At 31.7% G+C, this 27,709-nt stretch overlaps 1 protein-coding gene across 1 annotated transcript; it reads right to left on the bottom strand.

Annotated features, from left to right (window-relative positions):
* Positions 1-778: 778 nt before the first annotated feature.
* LOC123195660 (putative disease resistance protein RGA1) lies at positions 779-3,805 on the bottom strand. The gene has a single exon (XM_044609477.1). The coding sequence runs from the start codon at positions 3,803-3,805 to the stop codon at positions 779-781; it is 3,027 nt and encodes a 1,008-aa protein (XP_044465412.1).
* Positions 3,806-27,709: the final 23,904 nt, after the last annotated feature.

The following is a 27,709-nucleotide window of genomic DNA, read 5'->3' as shown; positions in this document are numbered from 1 at the left end:
CTAAATCTACCTATGACTTTTTCAAAAAAAACATGTGATTCCCTTTTTGTAAACATCAGCTTCAAAAAGGCAAACTCTCGTGAATTTTAACAAATGTGTGGCAAATATTCATCTGCCCCTGAGTTGGCACCCTGCCTATCATTTTGCCCCTAAGTGGGTGTGAAGCAAATATCTTAATTATGTTTATTCAAAATAATTTTACCTATTTAATCCATAAATATTAAATCTAGATTACATTAAATTTAAATTGAATTTGGCTTGATAGTAAGTATATCTATCTTTACTTGCATGATGTTTAAAAATATAGGAGAGAAAAGAAGAAAATGTTTAAAAATTGAGAAAATAACACCTACATATATTGAATTATCACTTTTCCTTCTTAAAGAAATTGAACCCTCAAATTTTTTTTATAAAAAAAAAAACTGAATTTTCAGTATTTTCTATTTAAAATGATAAACAAACATAATTAGATATGTTTGTTTAATAAGTAAGGTGATTTGTTTGACACATTATATAAGAAATAGTGAAAATCTAATACCTTTAACATAAAAATCTACGAGTTTTATCCTTTTTATATAAAAATTTAAAAGTTTACTCCCTAAAAAAAATTTATAAAAAAAAAAAAAAGTGTTGGCTCTTTAACGATACAAGAAATGATGACTCCATTTACGGCATAGAAAAGCTTCTATTCATCATCCTTGTACTCTTGAACAAGTTGCTTGATACATATAATCAACTGTAATCACCAAAAAATTAATCTCTCAGGATTCGCCAAAAATTAAAATCTTACGCCTTTTTTCGTAGTCTCGATCTCCAGTTGTTTCTCTAATAGAGGACATCTTTGGATCATCAAAATTTGGATAGAGCTGAGTAACCTGATGCTTTCAGGCTTCAACTCCAGGATTGGACAATTCTCAAATGTCAGCTCCACCAGACAAGAAAGTTGATGAAGAATATCAGGGATCTGAAATAGTCTTGGACAATTGACAATCTCTAACTTCTGAAGGGAATCGAACTTTTCTAGGCTCATCGGTAGGAGATCCACCTTGTCGCAATGCAGAATACTCAAATGTCTGACAGAAGATAAACTTCGGACGGCTGCAAACAGAATTTCCAGACTATCACAATCATGAATTGTCAGCTTTGTGATAGAATTCGGGTTTCCAGGATCACCAGGTGAGCTTTCGAGTTCATGAAAGTTGTCGATAACAAGAGAGGCAAGAGAGGGCAAATGGTGAAGTGAGTTAAGTAGAGTTTCATTGCTGTTGCAGATAGCCAAGTTCTTGATATTCGGAGCAAATGGAAATTCTGTCAGGATTCTGCATCCTTCAATTGTAAGTTTCTCAAGACAGGGAAATTGTTCTCCCTGCGCTGTAGCTGGGAAGCTGTTCCATTCCACCAAATTAGGCATATCAAAAATCTCAAGCTGTTGCAGTGATGGAAACCCTTTGACAACACCATTGCCATAGAATTCATCGCCTATGCTCAGCACTGCAGGAAACCCTTTTATGTAAAGATCCTGAAGGCCTGGTAGCCCCCCGAGAGGGGGAAGTTTCTGGCAACTGCAATCGATCAAAGAAACCTTCACTAAGTTTGGAAATTCCCAATTCATCCATCCTGGAAAAGATAAGCCTCTGTATCCTTTTAAACACAAAATTTTTATATTCATAGGCGGCCTGAGGATTTCTAAAATTGCAGCAGACATGTCAAAGCTCAGATCGGCGTTGCGGTTCCAGGATAACTCCAATGAACGAATGTGTACTTTCTCATGAATCTTTGCTTCTTGTGCATCAACCAGAATTTTCACATTCTCAAGATTCTTGATGGCTAATCTGCCCACAAGGTTTAACAAATTTAGTTCTTTGAGTTTTGCAGCATCACTTCTTTTACCCAAAATGAAGGCCGGCAACTTTCTCAGAAGCTTTAGTTTTCCAATGCCTGAGGGCATGTGAATCAAAGAACAACATGATGAAATACCCAAATTTCTTAGCTTTGTCAACAGAGTAATAGCTCTGGGTAACACTTCCAGGTTGTAACAATGAGAGAGTTCCAATGTCTGCAATTGCTTCAGCTTACTGATAGAGTTCGGTATTTTTCTGATGTATGTGTGAGAGAGATCAAGATACCTCAAATGCTTCAAAATACCAATGGAAACTGGCAACTCAATGAGGCCACTTTGACTCAAATCTAGCACCCTTAAACGATTAAACATACGAAAAATGCTGGCAACGTTGTCCAATTTACCTGATAACAAAAGCAGTGTACGCAATTTTCCAGGCTCAGGAGTAACCATGGAGCAATACTGTACACGTCCCTGAACACTTCGCGGATACCCCATTAACAAAGATGAGCATTCAATTCTCCAGACAAACTGTGCAAGATCATGCATTTTGTGAGATACCACCTGGCCAATTTGGCTTAGCGAAATTTCGCATTCAACTCCTGCAACAAACTGGGCAAGATCATGCATAAAATCGTGCATTCTGCACCATGCCACTTCACTAAATTCATCTCTCATTACATCAAGGAAGAATGAATTCTGAAACAATTCGGAAAAATATTCATTAGCTATATCTTCTAAGCCTCTATCTCTACTTTCAAGTCCAACAAAACCCTCAGCAATCCACAACTGGACTAATTTCTCTTTGTTGATCCAGTAACCTTTCGGGAATATCGAACAATACACGAAACATTGTTTCAAAGTTGGCGGTAGACGATGGTAACTAAGCTTTAAAACTGGCAATACATAAGCTTTGAATTCTGGCAAATTTGATAAATCATGCCGCCTGATAGACAACCATTCTTGCTTGTTTTTGCAACGTAACAAGCCGCCTACAACCTTAATCGCCAGAGGAAGTCCCTTGCACTTGGCAATAATTTTCAGACCAATTTTTTCGAATTCAATACTCTCATCTTGCATAGGTCCGAATGCCAGACACCGAAATAGAGCCCACGAATCCTCATCTGACCAACATTCTAACTGTTTTGCTGGAACTGTGCCTGCCAAAGCTGCCACTCGACTAGAGCGAGTAGTTAACAAAACACAACAAGATCCTGAATCACCAACATTGATAGTTAACCATTCTTTCAGTTCCTGCAATTTTTTGCCATCTTCCTCCCACACATCATCCAACACGAGCAAAAATTTCTTTCCCTCCAAGCTACTCTGGGATGCTACAGACTCTTCAATTTTCGCAAGATCAAGATTTTCTCCTGCTGAAACCCAAGCCTTGACCTGGAAATGAGATTTCACCTCATCGTTCTGGAAAATTCTTCTAGCGAAAACTGTCTTACCAATTCCTCCCATCCCTACTATAGGAATAACCCGTAATATCTTCCCATCATTGCCTGAGAACATGTTGTTTATAACTCCAGACATCTCAGAATAGCGTCCATAAACAATATCTGACCCATAAAAATCCATCTCAGGATTTGCTCTCTCGGGCACATCATGGCCAGGAACAAGCCTGAAATATGAGTCCAAGTGGGAAACCAACTGGCCATGAATTCTCCTCAATTCTTTCTCAAGATAAGAAGATGGTCGGGGGATTTTATTCGATTGCTGCTCCCAATCATCGATCAGTACATCAACATCGTAAGCAAGATCTCGGAGAACGGTGAGCCAGATCTTGATGGATGAGTTGTCACCGGATTCATGGTGCTCAGTTTCCTCAAGGAAGGCCAGAGTTTCTGCCAACTTGAGACGCATCTTTATGAAGTTTGTGCTCTTGGACAAGGCCCTGGTGTGGGAGTCAAGCCTGTGGCAAACCATGTCAAGAAGAGGAGAGGCTACAGTACCCGCCATTGATAAGTAGCAACAACCAATCAACCAACCTACTTTGATGACGAAGAAATGTGAAAGAAAACCGAACCTATAGTTTGAATTGTAGTTGGGTAGATTTATTTAAGAGAAGTGTAATGCATACAAACAATAACCACAAATTTATGTATAAATAAAATACATAATTTTATACACAAATAATTATATATTATTATGTGATTGAATACGTTAAAATTAAAGACAAAACAATATCCACCTATATAATAATATATCATTATTTGTGTATAAAACTTTATATATAATTTTATTGTTTATTGAAACCATAATTATTAGTAAAGGTACGATACATAATACGTATCATATGGTATATTATAATAAAATAAAAAAAGATACACAAGTATATAAAAAATTGTACGATATGATATATATCATACAATGTAATATAAAGTATCGATATGAATCAAAATACTTTTTAAAGAAATGATGAGATAATAAAAATATATATAAGGAATTTCAGAATTTCAATGAGTTTTTACGATATTTTTTAAAATATTTATTTAAAAATTAGAAATATTTTATTATTAAATATTTTTAAAAAGATATATATTGTATAATATAATATAATGTAAAATATTAATACAAGGTTCTCCTGTATGAGACGATGCTTGACTTGATCATGATGGTTAGAACAAGAATGGGACTACAACTTTTGGCTTCCGGTTTTTTATCAAAGGAGGCTCAATGCTATCTCGAAGGCCTTCACATAAGAAAAGTGTGTGACATAGTCTAATATAATTTTGTTAAAATTTAATATAACTCGCCTTTAGATTTCCCAAAATAACATTTTTACCTTACATATAAAAATATTAATTTACCTTTTCGCCACTACTGAATTAGAATTCCATTTATATATATACATATATTCACTTAATCCGACAACTTAAATATTAAATTAATAATATTTTATATATTAATGATAAATATAAATACTAATATGTCGTTAAGTGAGTAAAAGATTCTGAATTAAAAAAATAATATTTAATCACATGATGACATATCAATATTTGTATCTGTGTTTTAAACTATTGTTAGTATATGCCCATATTAAATAGTAATGGGTGGATTGTTACGTCTAATATTAGTCGGGAAATTTTATTTTAAGGTCATATAAGAGAAAGAGTAATGTTATGTACATCATTATGTAATTAAATGTTAGTTTATCTTTAATTCAAAATCACTCAATCATTTGATAATATACATCAAATATATATATATTTGTGACTCAAAGTGAAAACACATAGCTTTAATGTAAAAAGAAGTTGTATTAAACTATTCTTGTTATTAATGAAAATTTATGATAAAGCTATGTATCAACCCGTACTCTTAAAACATGTGCACTAACAAAAAATATTAATATATGTACTAATATATCAGTATGTAATCAAATAATATTTTATCAATATAATTATGTGTACTCAATTTTGAGTATTTGATTGAATATTCAAATGATATGTTATCATATAATTAAGATATTTTAAATTAAGAATAAAATAATACTCATTTATTTGATGACACATCATCTAGGGTATAAAAATCCCCTAAAACATGTGTAGAACATATAGATGCCGTTAATAGAGAGATTTTGAGTCATTCATGACATATTTTTCTCACTATGATTTTTTAAACAATAAAATTATGTGTACTCACTTTGAATATATAAATATATATATTTATATGTGTCATTATATAATTGAGTGATTTTGAATTAAGAATAAAATAATACTCACTTATATAATGATATATAAATATATATATATATTTATATATTAAAAATGGATATTATTCTTTTTTAAATATATTTTCTAAAAGGTTGTTGCGAGGTGATACTCATAACATAAATTATACACCCATTAAGAGGTCACACACACATGGAAAGGATGCCTCATTCATCATATGTACTCACGGAAAAATGTTACAAGAGAAAGGTTACTGATGCCTGATACCCTTATTAATGAAGATAATAAGAGGAAGAGAAGAAAAAATCAAAAAAGAAAAAATACTTTTAAAAAGGGAAAATAATATAATTATAATAACCAACACACAAATTAGTAAATCAAAGATTACTGGAGGATGGTTGGTCAACTAAATATTAATGACATTCTTGTAATTACATTGACAAAGGACAAAACCAAAATTTGAACCGAAACCATATGAAACTCACCAAGATTATCAGATGACATGTGGGTAAATGAACATTTCAAATTTAAAAATCTAAAAATTATTGTTTGACCAAATTTGGGTAGGAAATTGTCATTTGATTTTTCTATTATGATCCATGAAAAAAGATTAAATAATATGTAACACATTTCTCCAAAAATAGTATCCTCCAAAGAAATATGTTACTAATTTGATTAATTGAGCATACAAATATATGACAATTTATTTAAAACATCAAACACTAATTATAAATTACCAAAATTCCCTTGATCAAAAATTCATCATTTGGAAACGTACAAAAAATATCCCCATCATAAAAACATCAATAATAATATCATAAGGTATATAGCCAAATACATCAAAAAAAAAAAAAAAAACAGCAATAATAACATTATAATAACATAAATGTCCTCAACTGCTCTACGCCCGTTGACCACTGTTCAGTCTGCATGCATCATGATCACTCGTATTAACACACATGGGGAATAAGTAATAAAATACTCAATAAGTAAAAAACAATACTATCAACTTTTATGTAATCTTCAAAATGCCCTTGGCTTGACCTATACTAACTCTGTCATTAAATTCTTACTAAGATGATGATAGGGCTTACTTCTTATATCTATAGTCATACTGATATCAGAACATCTAGGGTACATATCATAACTCTCAAATCAAATTATCTCTTGTTCAGTCACTAAAAAACCATTCCCTAAATTCTTACTAGTGTGACCATATCATCTCTAAATGAAAGTACTATCATCTGGAGTTTATATCTTATAACTAGAAACTAAGCCGATCAGACTAGATTGAATATAGGGATTTGATACCTTGGTCATATGAGCACTTGTTGTGATGTTCACTCATTTACACCACTATAGGATTGTCCAACATTATCTTAACTGAGATCTTCTATGAGCTAGTACCTTATTATAAGTATGGTATCATATTATGCATATGCCCTATTATAAGCAATGTAAGAAGTATGTACTCACAGTGTCCCCTCCGTAACAACTTGTAACTGGTGCATATTTATCCAAACATGCAATAATCAACCAAATAATTAAAACTGTTTTTACTGTTTATTTGGCATGTGCAGTTTTTTTGTTCATTCAATTTAACCAATCAAATCAACTCTAAATCCAACCAAATTTATATCATCATAATCACAACAAAATAAACTTTCTTTCAAGCTATGGTAGCTCTCAAGATTCAATAGATAAAGTAGTCAAAATGGCTTATCAAAATCAATGACAGAAAACGTAATTATAGTGCAACTCTATGTTATAAGCAAAATTAACACACATACACACTCTAATTTGGATTTCTAAACATAAAATGTAACCGAGGCATAAAGGAAAGTTCCACCAACTTAAGGTCTTCTACCAATAATCTTCCACCAAGAATGATTGGATAAAGGAAATGAGATAAAAGCCAACAAAGTTTTCTTCAAATTTTCATTCAAAATGCCAACCAACCAATTACAAATGAAGATCCACCCCTTTATATAGGGGGCATGGATGGCAATGATACAATATTTCTCACAAAGGTCAACTAAAAATGGCATGAATTAAGCTAAGCAATTCATTCTAAACCAAGGCCATACATAATAATTAACTAAAAGCAACCAATTCCTTAGCTTTAAGAATGATATTTCCTAACTAAAACAACCAAATTCTAATTTAGTTCTAACATAACTAAAAACCAATTTTGGGCCCTTTGGGCTTCCCAAAATGATGCTTGGACGTTTGGGCCATTGATGGACTTCCAAAGTCACACTTTTAGATCAATTAGAGTAAGCTATTCACTTGGACCTTGGGTACATATAATGAGACTATACCCAAAAGTGGTTTTGGGCCAAAATTGAAGGTGCAATGCTTCCTTTGGCTTGAGATTTGCTAGATTTCATTCTTCTTGGCTTCAAAGACTGCATGGAGACTTAAGGATGGCTTGGAACCCAAAAATGACAATGGAGTCGTCTATACATCAGTAACACCCACAGGCATGTCTAAGGTTATTTTTGTCTTTTTGCTTGAGTTAAGTAATGATGTATGAGAATTTATAATGTATGAAATTTGTGATGCATAGTCATGTAGAGCAGCTACACATTCATGTGTGACATTGTAAAGGGTAAAGTAATCTTTTCTATGTGATACGTGTTATTTGACCAAATTGAACATGATACACACTCATGCATTGGGTATGCATGCCTGTGTATCATCAGCACTTTAAATATTGGATAGAGATGAATTTCACAAGGATTTTTGAATGTGGCTTTGCTGTGAAATGGCACATAGATCCATGTGCTTTAAGTGTAGACCTATGTATTATAGACTAGAGAGAAAATAAAAAGGATCGGACTTATTTTTGGTTTATAATTTTTCCTTATTTTCTACAATCAACACATAAAGAAAATGTGAGGTTTAAGTGCTTTGGAAGCCTTAGACACATAAGAGACCTTAGGGGTTCCATCAAAGGCCATATGAAGGTTTGATTAGCATCATTGCAAGAGAGGTAACTAGTACAATTCCTTTTCTAAAATTTTGTTTTGGTGTTTTTTAAAAATTTATGAACAAACAATGATAGATTTATATATGTATGCTATTGAATTCATTGGTTTAGTATGTTAATAGTGCTGATGTTCTTGTATCAATAAGAATGAGTTAGGGGAATGCATAACATGTCCTTATTGCTTTAGGTAGGTTAATTAAAGTTAATGGTTGATTCTAATATGATAATTTGCTAGTAGAATTAACGATGGTAGATGGTTGACGTGCTTTGAAATTATAAGTATTTGTATTGGAGAAGGGTTGTGAAGGTTGTAAATGTGCTTAGAGGAATAATGCCTAAATCACTATGTTAATGGTGAATTGTGAACATGTGGGATATAGAAATTGGTTTAGGTTATTTGGTGCTAGATTGTTGTGTTTTGGATTAAGTATTGAGGGTTGGTAGGCCAAAAAATGCAGAAGAGTCACGATAGAATTTTGGAAATTCTATACTCCATGTGTAAGGTTTTAAGGCGTCGATAACTAACACGTAGCAGAATTAAAAATTATAAAATCAAATAATCCTAAAACTTTGACTAGGATACCTATTTTAAACCATATCTAACATGAACATACAAAAACAACCATAGATTGTTTTTAGGGTTTATACATGTGTTGATGGTTTTCTCAATTTATCAAATGGCAAACAAATGAACACTATCCAACCCTCGTGAGGTAATGCTCTGGTATCCACGTAAAGCATGAACATAGGAGGTTGTCTAGGTTAAAAGTTGTTAGGGCTTCTATGATCTTGATTGGAACATGTTCACAAGAAGAAAGAAAATCAAGAAAAATAACGACTAGGGTTTTTGATTTTTCATATGTGAATTTTGTATCTCATAATAGTGTTGTTATCAACTAACTCATGGTTTTATTTGTTTATTGTGCAGGTATCCAAATCCTAATGGAATTTCATCTAAATTTGTTTCTATCAACACATATGCATGAGTGAACACAAGATTGTGTCATCTGGCATTTAACATGCATTACACGGCTATACAAGCCTTATCCAACTGCGCCATTTATTGGCCTTGCATGGTTGGACTGAAAAGGTGGTCTAGTCATGCCAAGCACATTAATTTTGTGTAATGTCAAATGGCATTATACATACTAAGTCAAACTTGATCAAAGCATGGTCAATCGAAATCTCTCTCTCTCTAAACACTAGGATTGTTACCAAACGATCTTTGTCCCTGAGTTCATATCAACCCCTATATACGTGTGACCTATAAGCTCTTCATTGAACTTGTAGTGTTTGAATTTAGATTGAATTCAAACATAGATTAAGATTGACCTTTAGCAAAGCGTTATAGCCACCCGAATGATAGAGTGTCAACGGACATCTCTTAAGCTTTTTCAACATTACAGTTATGTGCAATTCAATTCTTTCATAAACCAATATCTCTCAAGGCTAAGACATAGACATGTGTCTATCTCAGTTATTCTTTAGTATGAACTGATACACATTAATGACTTATACGGATTAAGCTACAACCTTATCCCACCGTGGCCACAGATTCAAACAGTTATAAATGTCATTTAATATTCTCATGTGAGATATATTCTCTTATACTTAGGAGTGATGAATCTTTTATTGATCAACCATAGTCTCCATTTATCTCAAAATATGGTCATACACTACCTTTATTAATTTTTTTCTTAATTAATATTCCTTTTAATTACAGATTTAATTAATTAAAATGTTTCTACTATTTTCCTCAAGCAAATAGCTCTTACTATTATGCTCGAAAAGTTTTAGAAAACTTTTTAGTGGACCAAGACTTTATCGCATTAATTTTCTCTTTTGCATTGGCACAAATTAATCGAATATGTATATTTGAAATTAATCAACAAAAGTCCATGATCTTAAGCTAAGTTTTATCCTAACAAATCATGTAACCTCAAATGTGACGTATGGTATCAGTAGGGTGGATACTATATATCTTCTTACATCGACAAATGTATTTCCTATTCATGCCTTCAATATATTTCACCTTTGCTTTGGTGAACAAGCAAAGTATACTAATTAAGTGGGACCCAAAATGAAAATCTCCTAATTTTTTGTCTGGTAGAAGTTTACCCTTCGCTTTGGCAAACAAGGTTCTAACGAATAAAGGCTTAATCAAGATATTATATTGGAAGACATTAATTTAATCTTAGATTAATATTTAACTTAAGGGTTTTAAATTAATTAGTCTCATTAGATTAAAGTCACATGTTAGGTGATATTTGCAAAATATAACCATCCATATACATACAACAATGTAAAAGTAAATGTGCCAACATATAGTCATAACTAATGTCAAATCTCTCAAGCTAAAAGGGATTTGATGGGTCAACCTAGGTGAATCTTGGTATTCAAGTCTTCACGCATGTCTTTTCGCCTCCAATCTTCAATAATTAGTGTTGTTTCCTAGTTACATAATTCTAAGAAAATAAAATAAAGAAATTAAACTAAGAAGAATGGGATTAAAGCAAGGCGTGCAAGCCATATTTGAGAATTACAACCCAAAGATAGTCAAATAAAAATTAAATTAAAAAAATCACATTGGTTCTTTAGTTGTGTACTAAGCACTCTATATATACATATCAATACATATACAACCAATTGAAATTAAATTTTAATTATTATTTAATCAAATTAAAAATTACATTTTAATTCCTAAAGTTTTGTAAAATTATATTTAACCCCAAAACTCAAGAAAAATTTTAGTTTGATCCAAATTCAACAAAATAGGGCTAAATTATAATTTTCAACTTTGTCAAGTGTGCAAGCAAGACGTCCAACCGTGATTTTGAAATTTAGCAAAATTCTAATAGGTTGCACGACTGGACAAATGTGAAAAACTATCTAACCATAACACATAATTGGTCTACAGCTAGACACGTGTTGCCATGATGAGTCATGGCTAGACAAAGTTGAATAATGGTCTAACCATGACACATAATGTCACCAACCATAAGGTGTCACAATTGGACCAATTTGGAAATTGGTTTAGCCATGACACCTAATGGTGCCATAACACTGCTACTTCACAGCTAGATACATGGTCCAATTGTGATGGCTCTTATTAGTGTTGAGCACCAATTGAGTTATAATGGTTGGACCAAGATTGGTCCAATTATGACCTTCTCTCTTGGTGTAAGGTCCCTCAGCTGGTAGCTTTATTCCTGATAATTTTTCAAACAAGTCTTCTGGATTTTTGAATGACAACAAATTTTAAAAAAACCCATTCTTAGTAAGCCACAACTAGGATGAGAAAATATGGCATGTAAATTGTGCTCACACCGATGGAACGATTTTCAACTTGAATTTAGCCTACAAAAATAATAAAAATGAAACAAAATAATCAAAGAACATTATTCGATAATTTATATACGTTTACTTCTTTCATGAAACTTTACAAAATAGTGTGACAACACAATTGCAAATTATCTTTACTAATTTTAGGGTTTTAATTAATTTAATTATATGCAACAACAAGTAAAATAATTAAAACATATGGGTATAATTTTTTATGAAAATATCTGTAAGTGGTAACTCTTATACCACTATAGGGTTTTAAGGTACTGATAATTGATAACGTTATGGAATTAAAAATTACAAAAAATCAAATGATCCTAAAACTCTAACCATGATACCTGTTTTAAACCATATTTAACATGAACATAAAAAAATAACAATGGGGTGTTTTTAGGGTTTATGCCTACGTTAATGGCTCCTCCAATTTTTCACATGGCAAAGAAACAACCGCTATCCAAAGGCAACATGTTGGTATCTACCCAAAGCACGAACAGTGAGGCTACCCAAGTTGAAGGCTATTAGGACTTTTGTGATCTGGACTGGAACATGTTCACAAGAAGAGAGAAAATAGAGAAAACTAGTGGCTAGATTTTTTGATTTTTCGTATGTGAATTTTGTCTCTCCTAGTAATATTATTATCAATTAACTCACCTTAATTTTGTAAAATGTCAAATGACACTATACATACTAAGTCAAACTTGGCATAGTGTGGTCAACTTCAATCTTTCTCTCTTTTCCTAAACACTAGAATTATCAGCAAAAGATCCTTGTCTCAAGGTCCGTACCGACCCTTATATACTTGTGACTCATAAGCTCTCCATCTAACTAATAGTATCTAAATTCAAGTTTAATTCAAACACAAACCAAGATTGGCCTCTAGCAAAGCATCATAACCACTCAAATGATAGAGTGTTAGCAGATATTTCTTAAGCTTTTACAACATCATAGTTATATGCAATTCAATCTTTTTATTAACTAATATCTCTTGAGGTTGAGACATAAATGCATATCTATCTCAGTAATTTCTCGATATGAACTGACACACACTAATGACCTACATAGATTAGGCTATAACATTTTCCCATTATGGCCACAAATTCAAGAAGTCAAGAATGTGATTCAGTATTCTTATTTGAGATATCTTCTTCATTACTTAAGAGCGACAAATTTTTTATTGATCAACCATACCTTCCATGTATCTCACGATATGGTTATACACTACCTTTATGATACCCCAATTATGTTGGTATGTTGGATAGAGTCGAACCAAGTCAATCCTTATACAAGATGGTCTGACAACCTCAAATCATAGGATCACATATACTCGTTTTGCTCAGAGGATTTATACCATAAGCACTAGAGAAACCATTCATATGGATATCTTTCAGTAGGGTCAGTCTGATTAACACGTCTACAATATGCACCAACGTATTACATCAAGTTGTCTATGAATAGTTTCGACACATGAGAACTGTCACCACCATTCAGTGAGGTTGCTCAACACTCGGATAATTCTATCATCATTACATGTGCACTTGTTCATTATAATGCAAGGATTACTAAGGTTTCTAGAATGGCCATTTAAAATGTGCATAAAGTTCCTATGGTCAGTCATCTAATCCTCTTATCATAGTTCTACCATTTTAAAAGCATGTTATTTGCACAATCATATAAAAAAAACACATATGAATTGAATAACAATTAGATCATTGATTAATTAATGAAATGTAAAATTATAGTTGCAAATGTTAAATCAGTTGGCTCTAAGGCACCTGTCTTAACAACACACTCGTGTGTCATGTGACACACGATTGTGTATATTTTGAAAGGATTTCTTCCCGTGTTAGAACAAGCCATAAAAGTGTAGATTTAGGAACAAATATACCCGTGTGGTAAAGGACGCATGACCGTGTGCCCTACCCTAAAGATGCACACCCATGTGCCTAAGTTTCAAGTCATATGGATTAAAGGTATACACACCTATCTGTGAAAGATACATACTTGTTTATATTTGGGAAAACTGAGAATAAAAATATAGTTAGTGAAGAATTTATAGGGTTTTGAAATGAACATATGAGCTTAAAAATGACTATTCTACCCCTACAAAGGTTGATTTTGATGAAAAAAGATACAAGGCCTTAATAAAGGCTAAGATGGGTGTTTTTGACTATGTGAATGATGACATGAACCTCGATGAAAGTGGTTTCGAGTCAAAACCAAAAAATGATGTATTTAATATTTAGAATCACCAAGATGTGTAGTATAGTAGTGAAAGTAACAAGGCAAGTCTATGTGATATTGATAGCTTTAAATGATCTAGCACAGACGATGAGAATCAAATTTGGGATGCATGTTCGATAGCAAGAGAGGCTCGAGGTCTCACTAACTTATGATATAGTGTCCATAGCCCTAAGCCTAGACAATATGTATAATAAGTGTATTTTATGATCAATATCCAGGATGTCTTATGCTTTCACCGAGCGTCTGAGATGCCAACATACATTGTGTGGTTTTAGTCATCACTAATTGGACATTGCATTAATTTCATTATTTCTCAATTCTATTAATGCACATTTAGTTGATGACATGCCTTATCGGATTTATATGTTTGATTTCCATGTAATAATTGATACACTTTTTGGGATTACGGGATTTTCATTAATGAAACATATTTGGCATTAATTCTTAACATGTGAAGTTTTTGTTTGACATGTTTTTCAGGTACACATTTTGTGTAGAGGTATATGTCTAGAGAAGGGTGTTACATGACTTTAAGATGTTTAACATGCATACATCTTGAGTTTCAGATCACTTCAAGCTCCTCTTAGCTTTCACCTTAATCATATTTCGTGCCCTATCATAAGTTTATTTCTTTAGCACATTGGGTACTGTTACGTACTCAACATCTCTATATTGTCTCTCAAGACAACCCTTAAACTTTTAGCCTATTTTTCTTTTTCTTTCTTAGTTTGCCCTTTATACACAAACATATCCCTTAGGATATATAGGCATGTATTTGTCCTCATGCATAAGACACGACTATCTCCTTAAAGGCATGTCTCTACTATGCTTTGTACACAAGTATGTTACTTTTGGACACAAACATGTTGTCTCTTTATAGCATACATGACCTTTATTCATGGTGGCCTTTTCCTATGTACACAAAATCAACTATACATAGGCATGTGTGTCTCCAAATACAAGCGTGTTCCTATTCTCTATACTTAGGTTTTTTTTTTCAAAACTCAACCTCAACACAACAACTCTACTTCTCAAGGGTATTTAGCCATTTCACCTTACACACAATCATGCATGCAATATACACGAGCAAACTTTTTGCCCTAGTTGATCACTTAACGGTTAACGATATCTAATGGTCATCAAATTGCTAAAAACTCATTCTAAAATTTAGAATTCACACATACGGTTTGTATCCTATACAATACGACTATGTGTCAAACCTAGAAAACTAGAAGAGTAAACCTATTTTCACTCTTTAAATGGCTCTATACATTTCCTACCACTTCAACCTTAAATTTCTAGATTCCTAAAGCAAATCCAGGCAAAACAATCATCTATAACCTAGACTACATCTACAACTTAAAAATTCAATTTATCACAATTCTATATAACACAACTTACAATCTTGAAACAACTATGATTATAAACTTGTGATATTAAAATAACTACAAGTCCTTGAGCATAACCAATTAACCTTGCTTATCAATCTATTCATAACATGTTATAAAATTACAATCCATTCCATAAGGCATCCAATCAAGCATAATGAACTAATCAACCTTGAAATCAATTTAAGGAATGCACAATAATAATCTAAAATGTGTAATTGCATAGTTCTATACAAGTTTAGGTAGAGGGAAAAGGCCTTCAAATAACCATCAAAATGTAAAGCAAGAACAAGTGTAAAAAAAGAGAAACCTACTTACCTTATCTCTGAAGTGTTTAAAGTTGTGTCTGTCTTACTTCTTTATACCACCACCTCTTTTTCTCTTACCAAAAATGTCATTGGAGCTATCACAATAATGCCAAATGATCAAACTAAAAAACGTTCTCTTTCCTTTACAAGAGTTTGTGTTCTTGGGTACGGATAAAAATCCCTAAAACAACAAATGTGTCTTATATAAACTATTATAACGTAACGTAATACACAACCGTGTATCACTTGAATTTGAAATTATGATGCATTTATCTTATCTAGCTAATGTGGTAATTGACACACAAGCATGACCACCCGTGAATGGTTGTGTGTCATTTAAAAATCATACTTAACATTTATTTCACATTAAATCAATCATACGTCAATCGTAATCATAAAAAAAGACTATTATGCCTTTGAGATGTGCTTATGGCTATTACATAGTAATTTTCTATTTTATAAGGTTGCATGATGTGGAGATATTTCACCAGTGAAAATGAGCTCGACTCAAGCGTACTCAAGCTCAAACTTACTTAGCCATTAATCTTTTCTTGCTTCTCATGTTGATAACTTTCGCAAACTCAAGGGCTCACAAGGTGATCCTAGAAACTCAATTTCTATCACAAAACTAAAAATACATGATTGTGATAGTCTGGAAATTCTATTTTTAGTCATTCAAAGTTTTTCTTCTATGAGAAATTTGAGTATTCTTCATTGTGACAAGTGGATCTCCTATTGATCAGACCATGGAAAAGTTTGATTCCCTACAAAAATTAGACATTGCTAATTGTCAACGACTAGTTCATATATCATCAGTGAAAATGAGCTCGACTTAAGCGAACTCGAGCTCAAACTCACTTAACCATTAACCTTTTCTTATCTCTCAAGTTGATAACTTTCACAAACTTGAGGGCTCACTAAGTAATCCTAAAAACTCAATTTTTATCACAAAACTAAAAATACATGATTGTAATAGACTAGAAATTCTATTTTCAATCATCCAAAATTTTTCTTCTATCAAACATTTAAGTATTTTTCATTGTGACAGGTGGATCTTCTATTGATCAGACCATGGAAAAGTTTGATTCCCTACAAACATTAGACATTGTCAATTGTCCAAGACTAATTCATATATCACTGGAAAAAATGAGATTGACTCAAGCGAACTTAAGCTCAAACTTATTTAACCATTGACCCTTAACCCTTTCTTATCTCTTATGTTAATAACTTTCATGAACTTGAGGGCTTACCCGATGATCCTAGAAACATGATTTCTATCACAAAACTAAAAATACATGATTGTGATAATCTAGAAATTCTATTTTTAGTTATCCAAAGTTTTTCTTCTATTAGACATTTGAGTATTCTTCATTGTGACAAGTGGATCTCCTATTGATCAAACCATAGAAAAGTTTGATTCCCTACAAAAGTTAGACTTTGTCAATTGTCTAAGACTAGTTCATATATCACCAGTGAAAATGAGTTCAACTCAAGCAAACTCAAGCTCAAACTCACTTAACCATTAACCCTTTCTTACCTCTCATATTGATAACTTTCACTAACTCAAGGGCTTACTAGGTGATCTTAGAAACTTAATTTATGTCATGAAACTAAAAATACATGATTATGATAATCTAGAAATTTTATTTTTAGTTATCCAAAGTTTTTCTTCTACCAGATATTTGAGGATTATTCATTGTGGCAAATGGACCTCCTATTGATCAGACCATAGAAAAGTTCGATTCCTTACAAAAGTTAGACATTGTTAGTTGTCTAAGACTAGTTCATATCCTTAATATTATTTAACAACCTTATTATCTTGTAGAGTTGACATTTAAGAATTTTCTAATTCTTAAGTTAAAGCCTAAAAACATTAGGTTTCTGAGATTTATATAAAGAGTGATGATCAAAAAAATTTATTTATTAGAGAAACAGTTGTAAATCGAGACCTCGAAGACAAGTGTATAATTTCATTTTGTGAATTCTGATAGATTTACTTCTTTGTGATTATAGTTGACTATATGTATCAAGCAACTTGATTAAGAGTAAAAGATGAATACTAACTTTCATGTGTCATAACTACAATAATAAAACTATATGCATCTACCCAATAGGGTATTCAAATTATATGTTATCATGTGATTTGGTGATTTTAAATTAAAGATAAGATAATAACCAATTAGCACATGATGATATTGTTAGGTTTTAGAATTTTAAAATCACATAAAACTATAAAACCTCTGTAGGATCTCACTCCTAGTATTATTGAAACACTAGCATTAATATAAACATCCATAGGGTGTTTAGTATTTTATTCTTGCATTTAACAACTTCTTCATCTTTCACAGTCATTGAATGGCATTGATATCGCTCTTGATACAAGCACAGAATCGAATCCCTACATCTACACAAAGCATGAATAGAAAAGAGGCTAGAATCACATATTGATGTTGGCTAGAACGTTAAGTACAGGTGTGAGGGAGTTTCATATAGGTGTACATGTGTTTATGTAAAGAAAAGAAAAAATGAAATTGTAAAATTCAAGTCTGTTTATATAGATACCATGTACGACTATACATCAATGTTTTACTAGTGTACATCACCTTATCCAATCTTGTATAATATATGATTTATCTAGATTTTGGGGTTGATAAGCATTATCAAATTATCATTATCCAAACATTATGCACACTCGTGCTTGGATTACACATGGTCGTATATAGGCCAAAAGAAATTTTATTCATGTTTTTCTTTATCCAATTGGATAAACTAAATACTTCATAATTTCATACATAGATTAATATGTCAAGATTGTTATATTTTGGTCCCTATGTGCAATAAATTGCACTTTGAGCCAAAAGACCTTTTATAACTTGAAATCCTCTTTCCAGGTTTCAAACTAGATTATGCCTTAGTTTGATCAACCTTTTTTGTTTGTGACCCATAAGCCTTTTATTAAGCAAACGGTGATCAAATCTGTCTTGAGCTCTTGACTTGACCTTCATTTAGATACAAACAAAGATTGACCTGTAAAAAGATATCATAGCCTCCCAACCTTTTGTAACTACTTGTACAATTTAAACCATTCATCTTATAATATCTTTATAATACCCTCGGGTGCATTCCAAGGGCATTTGTGTCTTCTGATCCTACTTTGAGACATTTCCAATTTTAAATTTATATGTTGAAATGTATGTGTGTGTGTGTGTTATATACAAACTAATTACAAAGAAAAACAAAGCGTTATATATATATTAATATATTCAAAAGTATGTAAATATATATATATATAAAGAGAGAAAAGTCAAAAAAAGGCAATCTTTGCATATTTTCCATCATTTTCCCATCTCTTCCAGAAGGAGGCAGTTTCTTCCTTTCTTTGCTATGTTTTTTGATGAAAACTGAGTGATTTGGAAGGGTTTTAGAAGATAAATAAGGAAGGAAAAAAAGAGGAAACACTTTGGGAGTCTTGGTAACCAAAAGATCTCTTCTTTTTCCCTTTACCTATGTTTATATATGTATTGGATGCATGTTATATGAATATGTTAGTGTGTTTTGATATTGATTTAAAGTGATTTTAGTGGTAAAGAAAGCAAAACAAAGAGAAGGAAGCGAACTTGCAAATATTTAGCTTGAAACAAGGTAAAGGGTATTATCCTTGATATGTTGCATGTTTTAGGCTTTTGGTTCCTTAGATCTATGTTATAAATGATGATTTTGAAGTCAAGAAATGTTGTTTTGCCATTTGGGGTGTCTATGTGTGTGATTTTGTTGATGGCAGAGAGTTGGACAATATTTACAATTTTGCCATGTAGTTCGTCCCATATTTTTGCTATCTTATCTTATGAATCATGGGTGCTATTATAACTTGTTGGAAAGATATTTGAATCCTATTTCCAATGATATATAGTTTGTATGAATTAGAGATCATTTGGACTGTTAAATATTGTATGAAACAAAAGGACTATTTTACCAAATAAATAGTTAAGACAGTTTTTGCCACTGATTTCATCTTACGTTTTGACTGTCTTATCTAATGGTTTATAAGTGCTATTATATCTTATTGGAAATATCTTTGAATTCTCTTTTCAGTGATATATAGCTTATATGAATTGGGGATCATTTGGACTGTTAAATATTGTATAAACCACAAGGACTGTTTTACCAAATAAACAAAGGAAGCAGTTTTTGCCGCTGATTTCATCTCACGTTTTGACTACCTTATCTAATGAATTAGGAGTGTTATTATAGCATGTTGAAAATCTCTTTGAATCCTCTTTTCAATGATATATAGTTTGTATAAATTAGAAACTATTTGGATAGTGAAATTGTATAAAAAAAAAGGTTGCCCTATCAAATGAACAGGGTTGTGAACAGTATTTCACAGTTTTGGAAAGGAAAAGAAAGAAAAGAAAGGAAAGGAAAGGAAAGAAAAGAGAGAGAAAGAAAAGAAGAAAAAAAGAGAGAAAAACAAGAAAAGGAATTTAGGGCTCAAGATTCAGGGGTCGTCCCAAGCGTATGGTCTGGTGAGTTATGAATAGATTTAGATGGAAGCAAAATTAGTCAGATATGAAGCCTGCATGCATGCTAAAAACTATGAAGGGGCACTTTACACTACACCGCCCGCAGTAGGGCATGTTCATAGTAGGACATGTCTGTAGTAGGACATAGACCCCTAGTAGGGTTCGTTCGTAATAGAGAATGCTCGTAGTAGAGCTCAATTCAGATTCAAAAATGGTGTAATGAGAGAAAAAAAAAGAGCTCAAACTTAGAAAGTGTCAAATCCCTATAGTTAGCTTCCAGAAAGTATCAAATAAACACCAGATGGGACAAAGTATGACCTAAATAGTAAAGAATTAACTAGATTACCCCATCACTTTCTTATAGAGGTTATGAGCAAGGTTAAGTCCTAAGAGTGAGTTAGAACAGGAAATGAGATAGTTTACTTAATTCTTTCCCCTTACTGAGTATTCTTATCTCTCACTTCATTTTCTTTCCTGATCGCAGGTACAGGTGATCAAGGTAGCTGAGAGACAAGGTCAGGTCAGCGAAGATAGAACCGGTTAGAGCAGATTATCTCTAGTTTATATTGTATGCATACAGTGCCATGTTCTTGTCGACTTTTGACTTTTTGAGATAATTGTACAGTTGTATATGATTACTCCCTATTTTCAGATGCTTTCAGATGAGTTTTCATATGAGTATATATATCTTTTATTCGCTTCCAGATTTTCAGTTTTCTTAGAAGACTTTCTAAACACTTTTAATGATGCGTTTATTTCAAAGTATTTTTAAAAAAAAAAGGCACTCCGAATATTAATTCGTAACATTTCTCTTTTGGTGGGTAATACTTCTAAGGAGGGGTGTTACAATCTTTTTCGAGGTTAAGCTATAGATTAAGTATCTCCCTCAAGAAACCTTCAATACATATGGACTGACTTTTGTCAATAATTGACCAATATTTGATTAAACACCAACTTAATCATATTACAACTATGAATTTAAGTAGTTGTTGTTATCTATTAGTAAACCTTCTAAGATATTAGTTTTTGTGCTTGGGGTGACGAATCATTTGTTGATCCATTATAACGTTTACAAATATCTTGATATTACCAATCACCACCTACTTAGCAACCCTTTATAAAGATCAAGTTAGGCTAGAGTTAAATCATACTGATCCTTGTACAAAATGATCTGGTAACCTCAAGTCTAAAGATCACATGTTCCTCTATTCACTAAGAGGATATGTTCCAGACACTGAACAACTATCTATATGGAATCCTTTTGTTAGATTTATCTAGTGGACACGTTTATGACATGAACTCATGTGTTGCACCAAACCATCAATAAAAAAATTTAACATATCAAATATGTCAACATTATGATAGTTTATCAATATTATCTTTGCCCTTAGTCATGGTAATATCATAACTATAAAAACTTTAAGAATAACCACCTAATGTGAACATAATATCCTTAAGATCAATGGTCATACACTAAACCCCTTGTCACAATTCAACCATTTTAAAGACATTCATATAATTACAAGAACAAGATAAAGAAATGTCATATTATTAATTAAAATAAGAATGACTACAAATAACATAAAACTACATATGTGATGAATGGCTTTAAGGAACTACCCTAACAATCTCTCGCTTTCACTATAACCAATTAGTTATATGTCTAATTGCATATAAGGCTACATGTTTATCATGTCCTATTGTGATAAAGGCTTCATTAATAGGTTAGTTAAGTTGCCATCGGTGTCTACTTTGCTATTTGCATACTAAATAATCTTTATGATTAAGGGGTATTGTTCGAGTATGTGTTTAGATTGTTGGTAAGACTATGGCTCATTTGCCTGGGCCATCTCTCAAATTTTGTACTTGCAATAGAATTGTTAAACCCCTAGGTATTTTAATGATAACAAAAAGTAAGCGAAATTATCTAACTTGTCTATGAAATGAATTAGTTCATGATAAAATTAGACAAAAGTTGAAAAATGCAACATTTTAGGTCATTTACGCCCTCACCTCTTTGATGTATGCATAGTACTCATTCAAATATGCATGTATGTCTGTACACACTAACATTACAATTGTACATCACTTAATATAGGCAAAGTCACGAGGAGAATGTCTCGTATGTAAAGGTGTGCATAATTTGGTACCATTCAAAACTTATGGTTTCGTATAGTTTGGTTTATAAAACAATTTGGTTTGTGTTGATAAAATTTGGAAAAACAGTTTATAATTTGGGTTGTAATTTAATAGGTTTCCAAACCAATCCAAATCACACATTGCATTTTTTAAAAATATATTGGCCAAATGACTATTTTCCACCCAAGGCTTGATGAAATGAAAATTTCTTACCATTCAAGTTTGAAAAAAAGTCATTTTCTCAACCATATATTAAATTTATTATTTTTTTATAAAATTGTTGAAAAGAAAAAATAAACCTCAAGCTAGTAACACTTTGTCCCTAAAATTTTATTATATAATTTTTTATCCTTAGTTTTACATCATTTCAATTAAATATATAAAAAAATTACAAATATAGATAGGGGTGTCAATGATATATAATTTTACATTTGGAGGTGTTTTGTAATTTTTGAAAATCTTAGGGGTGTTAATAATTTTTAAGGGGTTTTGGAAATTTTAAAAAACTTCGAGGGTGTTTTTGTAATTTTAAAATTTTTAATATATCTTTAAATTGTTTCAAAAATAACAATTACACCTCAAAAAATTGAACATAATGCAACAAATTAGGAGTTTATATTACTTGTTTTTAATATTTATCTTGTCAATTTTTTTATATATGTATTTTGTATGTATTTCATGTCCATTTTACATGTTTATTTTATATCTTAAATAACTATAATTCAATATTATTTATTAAGTAAGAAATATTTTAAAGTAAATGATTTTTAAATGATTCAAACCGTAATCCACATTAAATCAAACCATATTTTTTCAGTTTAGTTTGATTTGATTTGATTTAAAAATTTTTTCAAATTAGTTTTTTTCAATTTAGTTTCAAAAAATCTTTAAATCACACCAAACTGAACCGCACACACCTCTACCTATACATGAAGAAGTCACACATCAAGCTTGAAAGTAAATGTACCCTAGCACTCTCTCATGGAGTATGCCTATACATTCCCTATCTTTAGAATGTCATGACTTGCATCTAGGACTGGATTCGGGTTTGGCTCATTTTTGTTAAGCCCAAGCTCAGACTTGGGCTCTGGCTTAAACTCATTGAGCTCGTTGAACATATGTTCGTGTTTGGCTCATTTCATAATTTTAGTAATTGAGATCAACTTATAATTAGTTAAAGTTCGTATATTCTGACTCGGGTTTGTTTTAATAGACTTCATGCTCGCAATTCAAGCTGGGTAACTCAACTTCAAGTTTGTATTTCAAGCTCGTGTCAAAATCTGGATTATTCATTTGTATATTGTACAATACAGAATATATGAAAAATGTATACTATTGTACAATAAGAATCCCAAATTTAAACATGTGTACAAAATATTATTTATCAAAAATATATATTACGTCCTATTATCATCCTCAATATTTGTTTCCAAAGACATGAATACAAAATAGCAATAGTAAAACATTACACATTAATTGCGTAATTTTAATATTTATAAAGAATACTTAAATATGAACAAATGGCCAAAATGAAATTGTCTCCTATCAAACCTAAATCAGGCCTATTTCATGTTATGGTTCCATAACTTTCATGCCTCTATCAAACCTCAACCAACCCTATATAATTATAACATGTCATAGTTTTAGTCAACCCTCAATAAGCAGTTTCACAAACTATAGCCAATTGATTCCATATGTCATACTTGGAAAATGAATTCAAGAATAAAAACAATAACACAACAATAACATCCATAGTCATATTTTTTTTGATATGGTTACACATCAATAACATCCATAATCATATTTTTTTTTTTAGATCTAGTTAACATCAATAAGTATATGCATAAATATTCATATATTGAATGATTTACCTGTACAAGAACATTGCATTATCCTTCAATATATGGTTGTTTAAATGCCTACTATCTCAACGATCTCTATATTAGTATCAATCTTCAAAAAAGCAAACTATGTGGCTTATTAAATTATTAAGTATATGAAGTTAAAGTTATTTTTTTACCCGATGCTTGGCTCAAATCCAATAACCTCAACACATAAGCATGCTTACAATTTTTAATGCTAGAGATGCCTTATACGGGTCAACCACTCTACCAGCAACACTGAAAACACTTTTATAAAGCTACTGTAGAGATCAAAACTGTAAGAATCTCAACCGCCATTCGTGACAAAACTTTATACTTAGTTTGATTTACAGACCACTAGTTAAATAGGTTAAATTTTATTGTATCTGCATCCTCTAATGTGTCAAACTCAAATACATCGGATTTTGGGTACATTTTCAACTCTGACTTTCCCAAAAGTTCAATTAGACTTTTCTTATGGTGTACACAACATTGCAACACAATATCATTTGTCATTCCATGTGAAGATATGAAACTAGAATGTATTTCTACAATGTTTATTATTAAAATTGCATGTTTATAAAAAAAAAATCTAAAACTTTAATTCAATTAATATTAATGTATAATGAAATTATATACCTAAGGTAGATGATCCTATCTGTGATGTGAGGACGAGAGATGGGTTCCATGTTGAAAAAATTTCCACATACTCTTAATATAACTAATTGAGTGTGTGGTGAAGGTTGTCCAACTCAAGCTCCTTATCATATTCCTCATATAAAATAAGATAAACAAATTTTGTAAACTCAAATTTATACCCATGATAATGAGAAATTAGTTTGTTACCATATATACTAAATCAAAATTAATAAATATCATATCAATAATCAAGATTATTACCTCGGATCTAAAACGATTGCAACCGTCATTAGTAGATTAACCTCTCCCCAATACCTGTTAAACTTTAACATCATTGATATAACCATTAAGGCTATAACTAGATCAATTTTTCTAGCTTTTAACAGCTTTTTTATTCTAAAAACCTCCATAAAGTACAAGTTGGTCATTGGATAGTCAATTCCGAATACAATTTTACTTACATTGTTAAATATTTTCAAAAAATGGCAAACTGTAGCCATTTTGTTCCATTCATCCCCATTTAGCAAATATCGCAAGTAGTTTCCATCCTTAGCTCCATATCACAATTATACTTCCCGAAAAATGAATGCCACATTAAGCATATTATAGGTGTTGTTCCACCTAGTTGGGCAATCCAAATCCAATTTTCGTTCTTTAATCCCACAAATTTTTGCTGTACTTGCAAATTCTCACTACCTAACCTCACTAGCACGCATAAATTAGACATTGACCCTTATTTTCTCAATTGTATCCATAATCTCAACAATGGCATCTTGAACAAGCAAATTGACAATGTAAGTCATGCCCTTAATGTGTAATAACGTTCCCTCAAAAGTTATTGATATGTCCATCTTAAAATATTTCTTCAATGATCTTATGCTCTTGTCATTTATAGATGCATTGTCCACAGTAATGGTGAACACCTATCAACATAGAATTAACATGTTTTTAAATTATAAGGGTTGTTACTTATCAATCAAGATATACTAGTTAGTAAGCAAAATAAAATTGAACTTTACCTTCTACTGAATAAGCCACTCTTCAAAGCAATTGTACAAAGCTTGCACAACAATTTCCCCATTTCTTGAGGGAGGTACATGGACAAAACTAATAATGTGTTTATTTAATGTCTACGCTTTATCCATTTAATGAATGGTTATGACCACATATTTGATGTTTTGTGCATCTAACTTCCATAAATCTGTTATCCCACTTACCCTTCTTAATTCTTTAAAAAGTTTCTTAAATTCTTTAGCTTTAGCTTGTACAACTTGATCACAATCAGATTTGGCTTGTTTTCTGCCAATTCTCTTGTTTAGCGATTGTAAAATACTATAGAAATAGTTGAAGCCAATACGAAAATGACAATTTATCAATCAGAATCATGTGAGTAAATGTCTCGCAAATCTACATATTGAATCATAATAATAGTTAATTATTTTAACACAAATTAGTATAAATTTATTGTAAATAACCAAACAAGTTACTTAAATTGTAACACCCCTCCCTAGAAGTACTACCCACCGAAGGAGAAATGTTACGAATTAATATCTGGAGCATATATTTTTTTCTTTTAAAATACTTTAAAATAAATGCATCACTAAAAGTGTTTAGAAAGTATTCCAAGAAAACTGGAAATCTGGAAGCAAACAAAAGATGTATATACTCATATGAAAACTCATCTGAAAGCGTCTAAAAACAGGGAGTAATCATATACAACTGTATAATCATCTCAAAAAGGTCAAAAGTCGATAAGTGCATGTCACTGTATGCATGTAATATAAACTAGAGATAACTTGGTCCAAACAGATCTATTTTCGCTGACTTGACCCTGCCTCGTAACTACCTCGATCACCTATTGATAAGGCCATTAATTGTTACTATTTTGACTTAGAATTCTCTTGTGTTGTGTGGAAATTTGATTTAATCTAATAGAATTACTTATCTTTTTGCTTTTAGGAAGCTTTGAGCAATTTTGGAATAAATAGGGCCAAAAAGATGAAAAACTGGAGCAGATCTATTAATCTGGAATTTTCGTAAAGTAGACTAGGCGTGGGCACGTGAAAGATGAGAGCAGAATCTAGAAAACAGATCTGAACGCCCAGATCAGCTGCAAGAGTCCAGAAAATATTAAGATTTGCTTCCTAGGAAAAGGATAATCACCAGCTAGAAAAGAGGATTAATTGAGCTAAATAAGGAATGATATTTTAGGAAGAAGGATATATATTAAAGATACATATCTTTTCCTTTCTTTTTGGGAAGATATGTATCACTTTGCTTGATTGGATTAGGAGATTAGGATTGATTTCAGTTTCCAGATTTTTAGTAGGAAGATAATATATATACTCTTATTTTTATTTGAGAATGATCAACCATTGTACTTAGAGAATTAGAGAGAAAAACATGGTCTACAGTGGCTGAATAATTTATCTTGGTTGAAAGGATCTGAAACCATGGAACTACAATAATTGTGAGATTTATTTTTGTTCTTTAATGCATCTTTTTATTTATTCGAGTATTGATTATCTTTCTGAATTATTTGTTTATGATTGTGTTGGTTGATTTCTAAGGCGCTCGATTAGTTTATCAATTAATATAATCTACGGCTAGTTTAGGTGTTGAATCCGTAATTGTTCAATCCATCTAATCGAAGTGGCAACTAAGTTTATCGTTTGCTGCGTCAGAAGCGATAATCCTAGGGAAATAATCAACTAGATTAAATGCAACGTCGTACGTTTGTGTTGTCTTGCTTCGTTGG

This window comes from Mangifera indica, chromosome 14 (assembly GCF_011075055.1).
Source record: "Mangifera indica cultivar Alphonso chromosome 14, CATAS_Mindica_2.1, whole genome shotgun sequence".
Taxonomy (NCBI): domain Eukaryota; kingdom Viridiplantae; phylum Streptophyta; class Magnoliopsida; order Sapindales; family Anacardiaceae; genus Mangifera; species Mangifera indica.
This window is presented reverse-complemented; position numbering and strand designations above follow the sequence as displayed.

Excerpts from the sequence above, each read along its gene's own strand:
- LOC123195660 (XM_044609477.1), bottom strand. The coding sequence starts at position 3,805 with ATGGCGGGTACTGTAGCCTCTCCTCTTCTTGACATGGTTTGCCACAGG.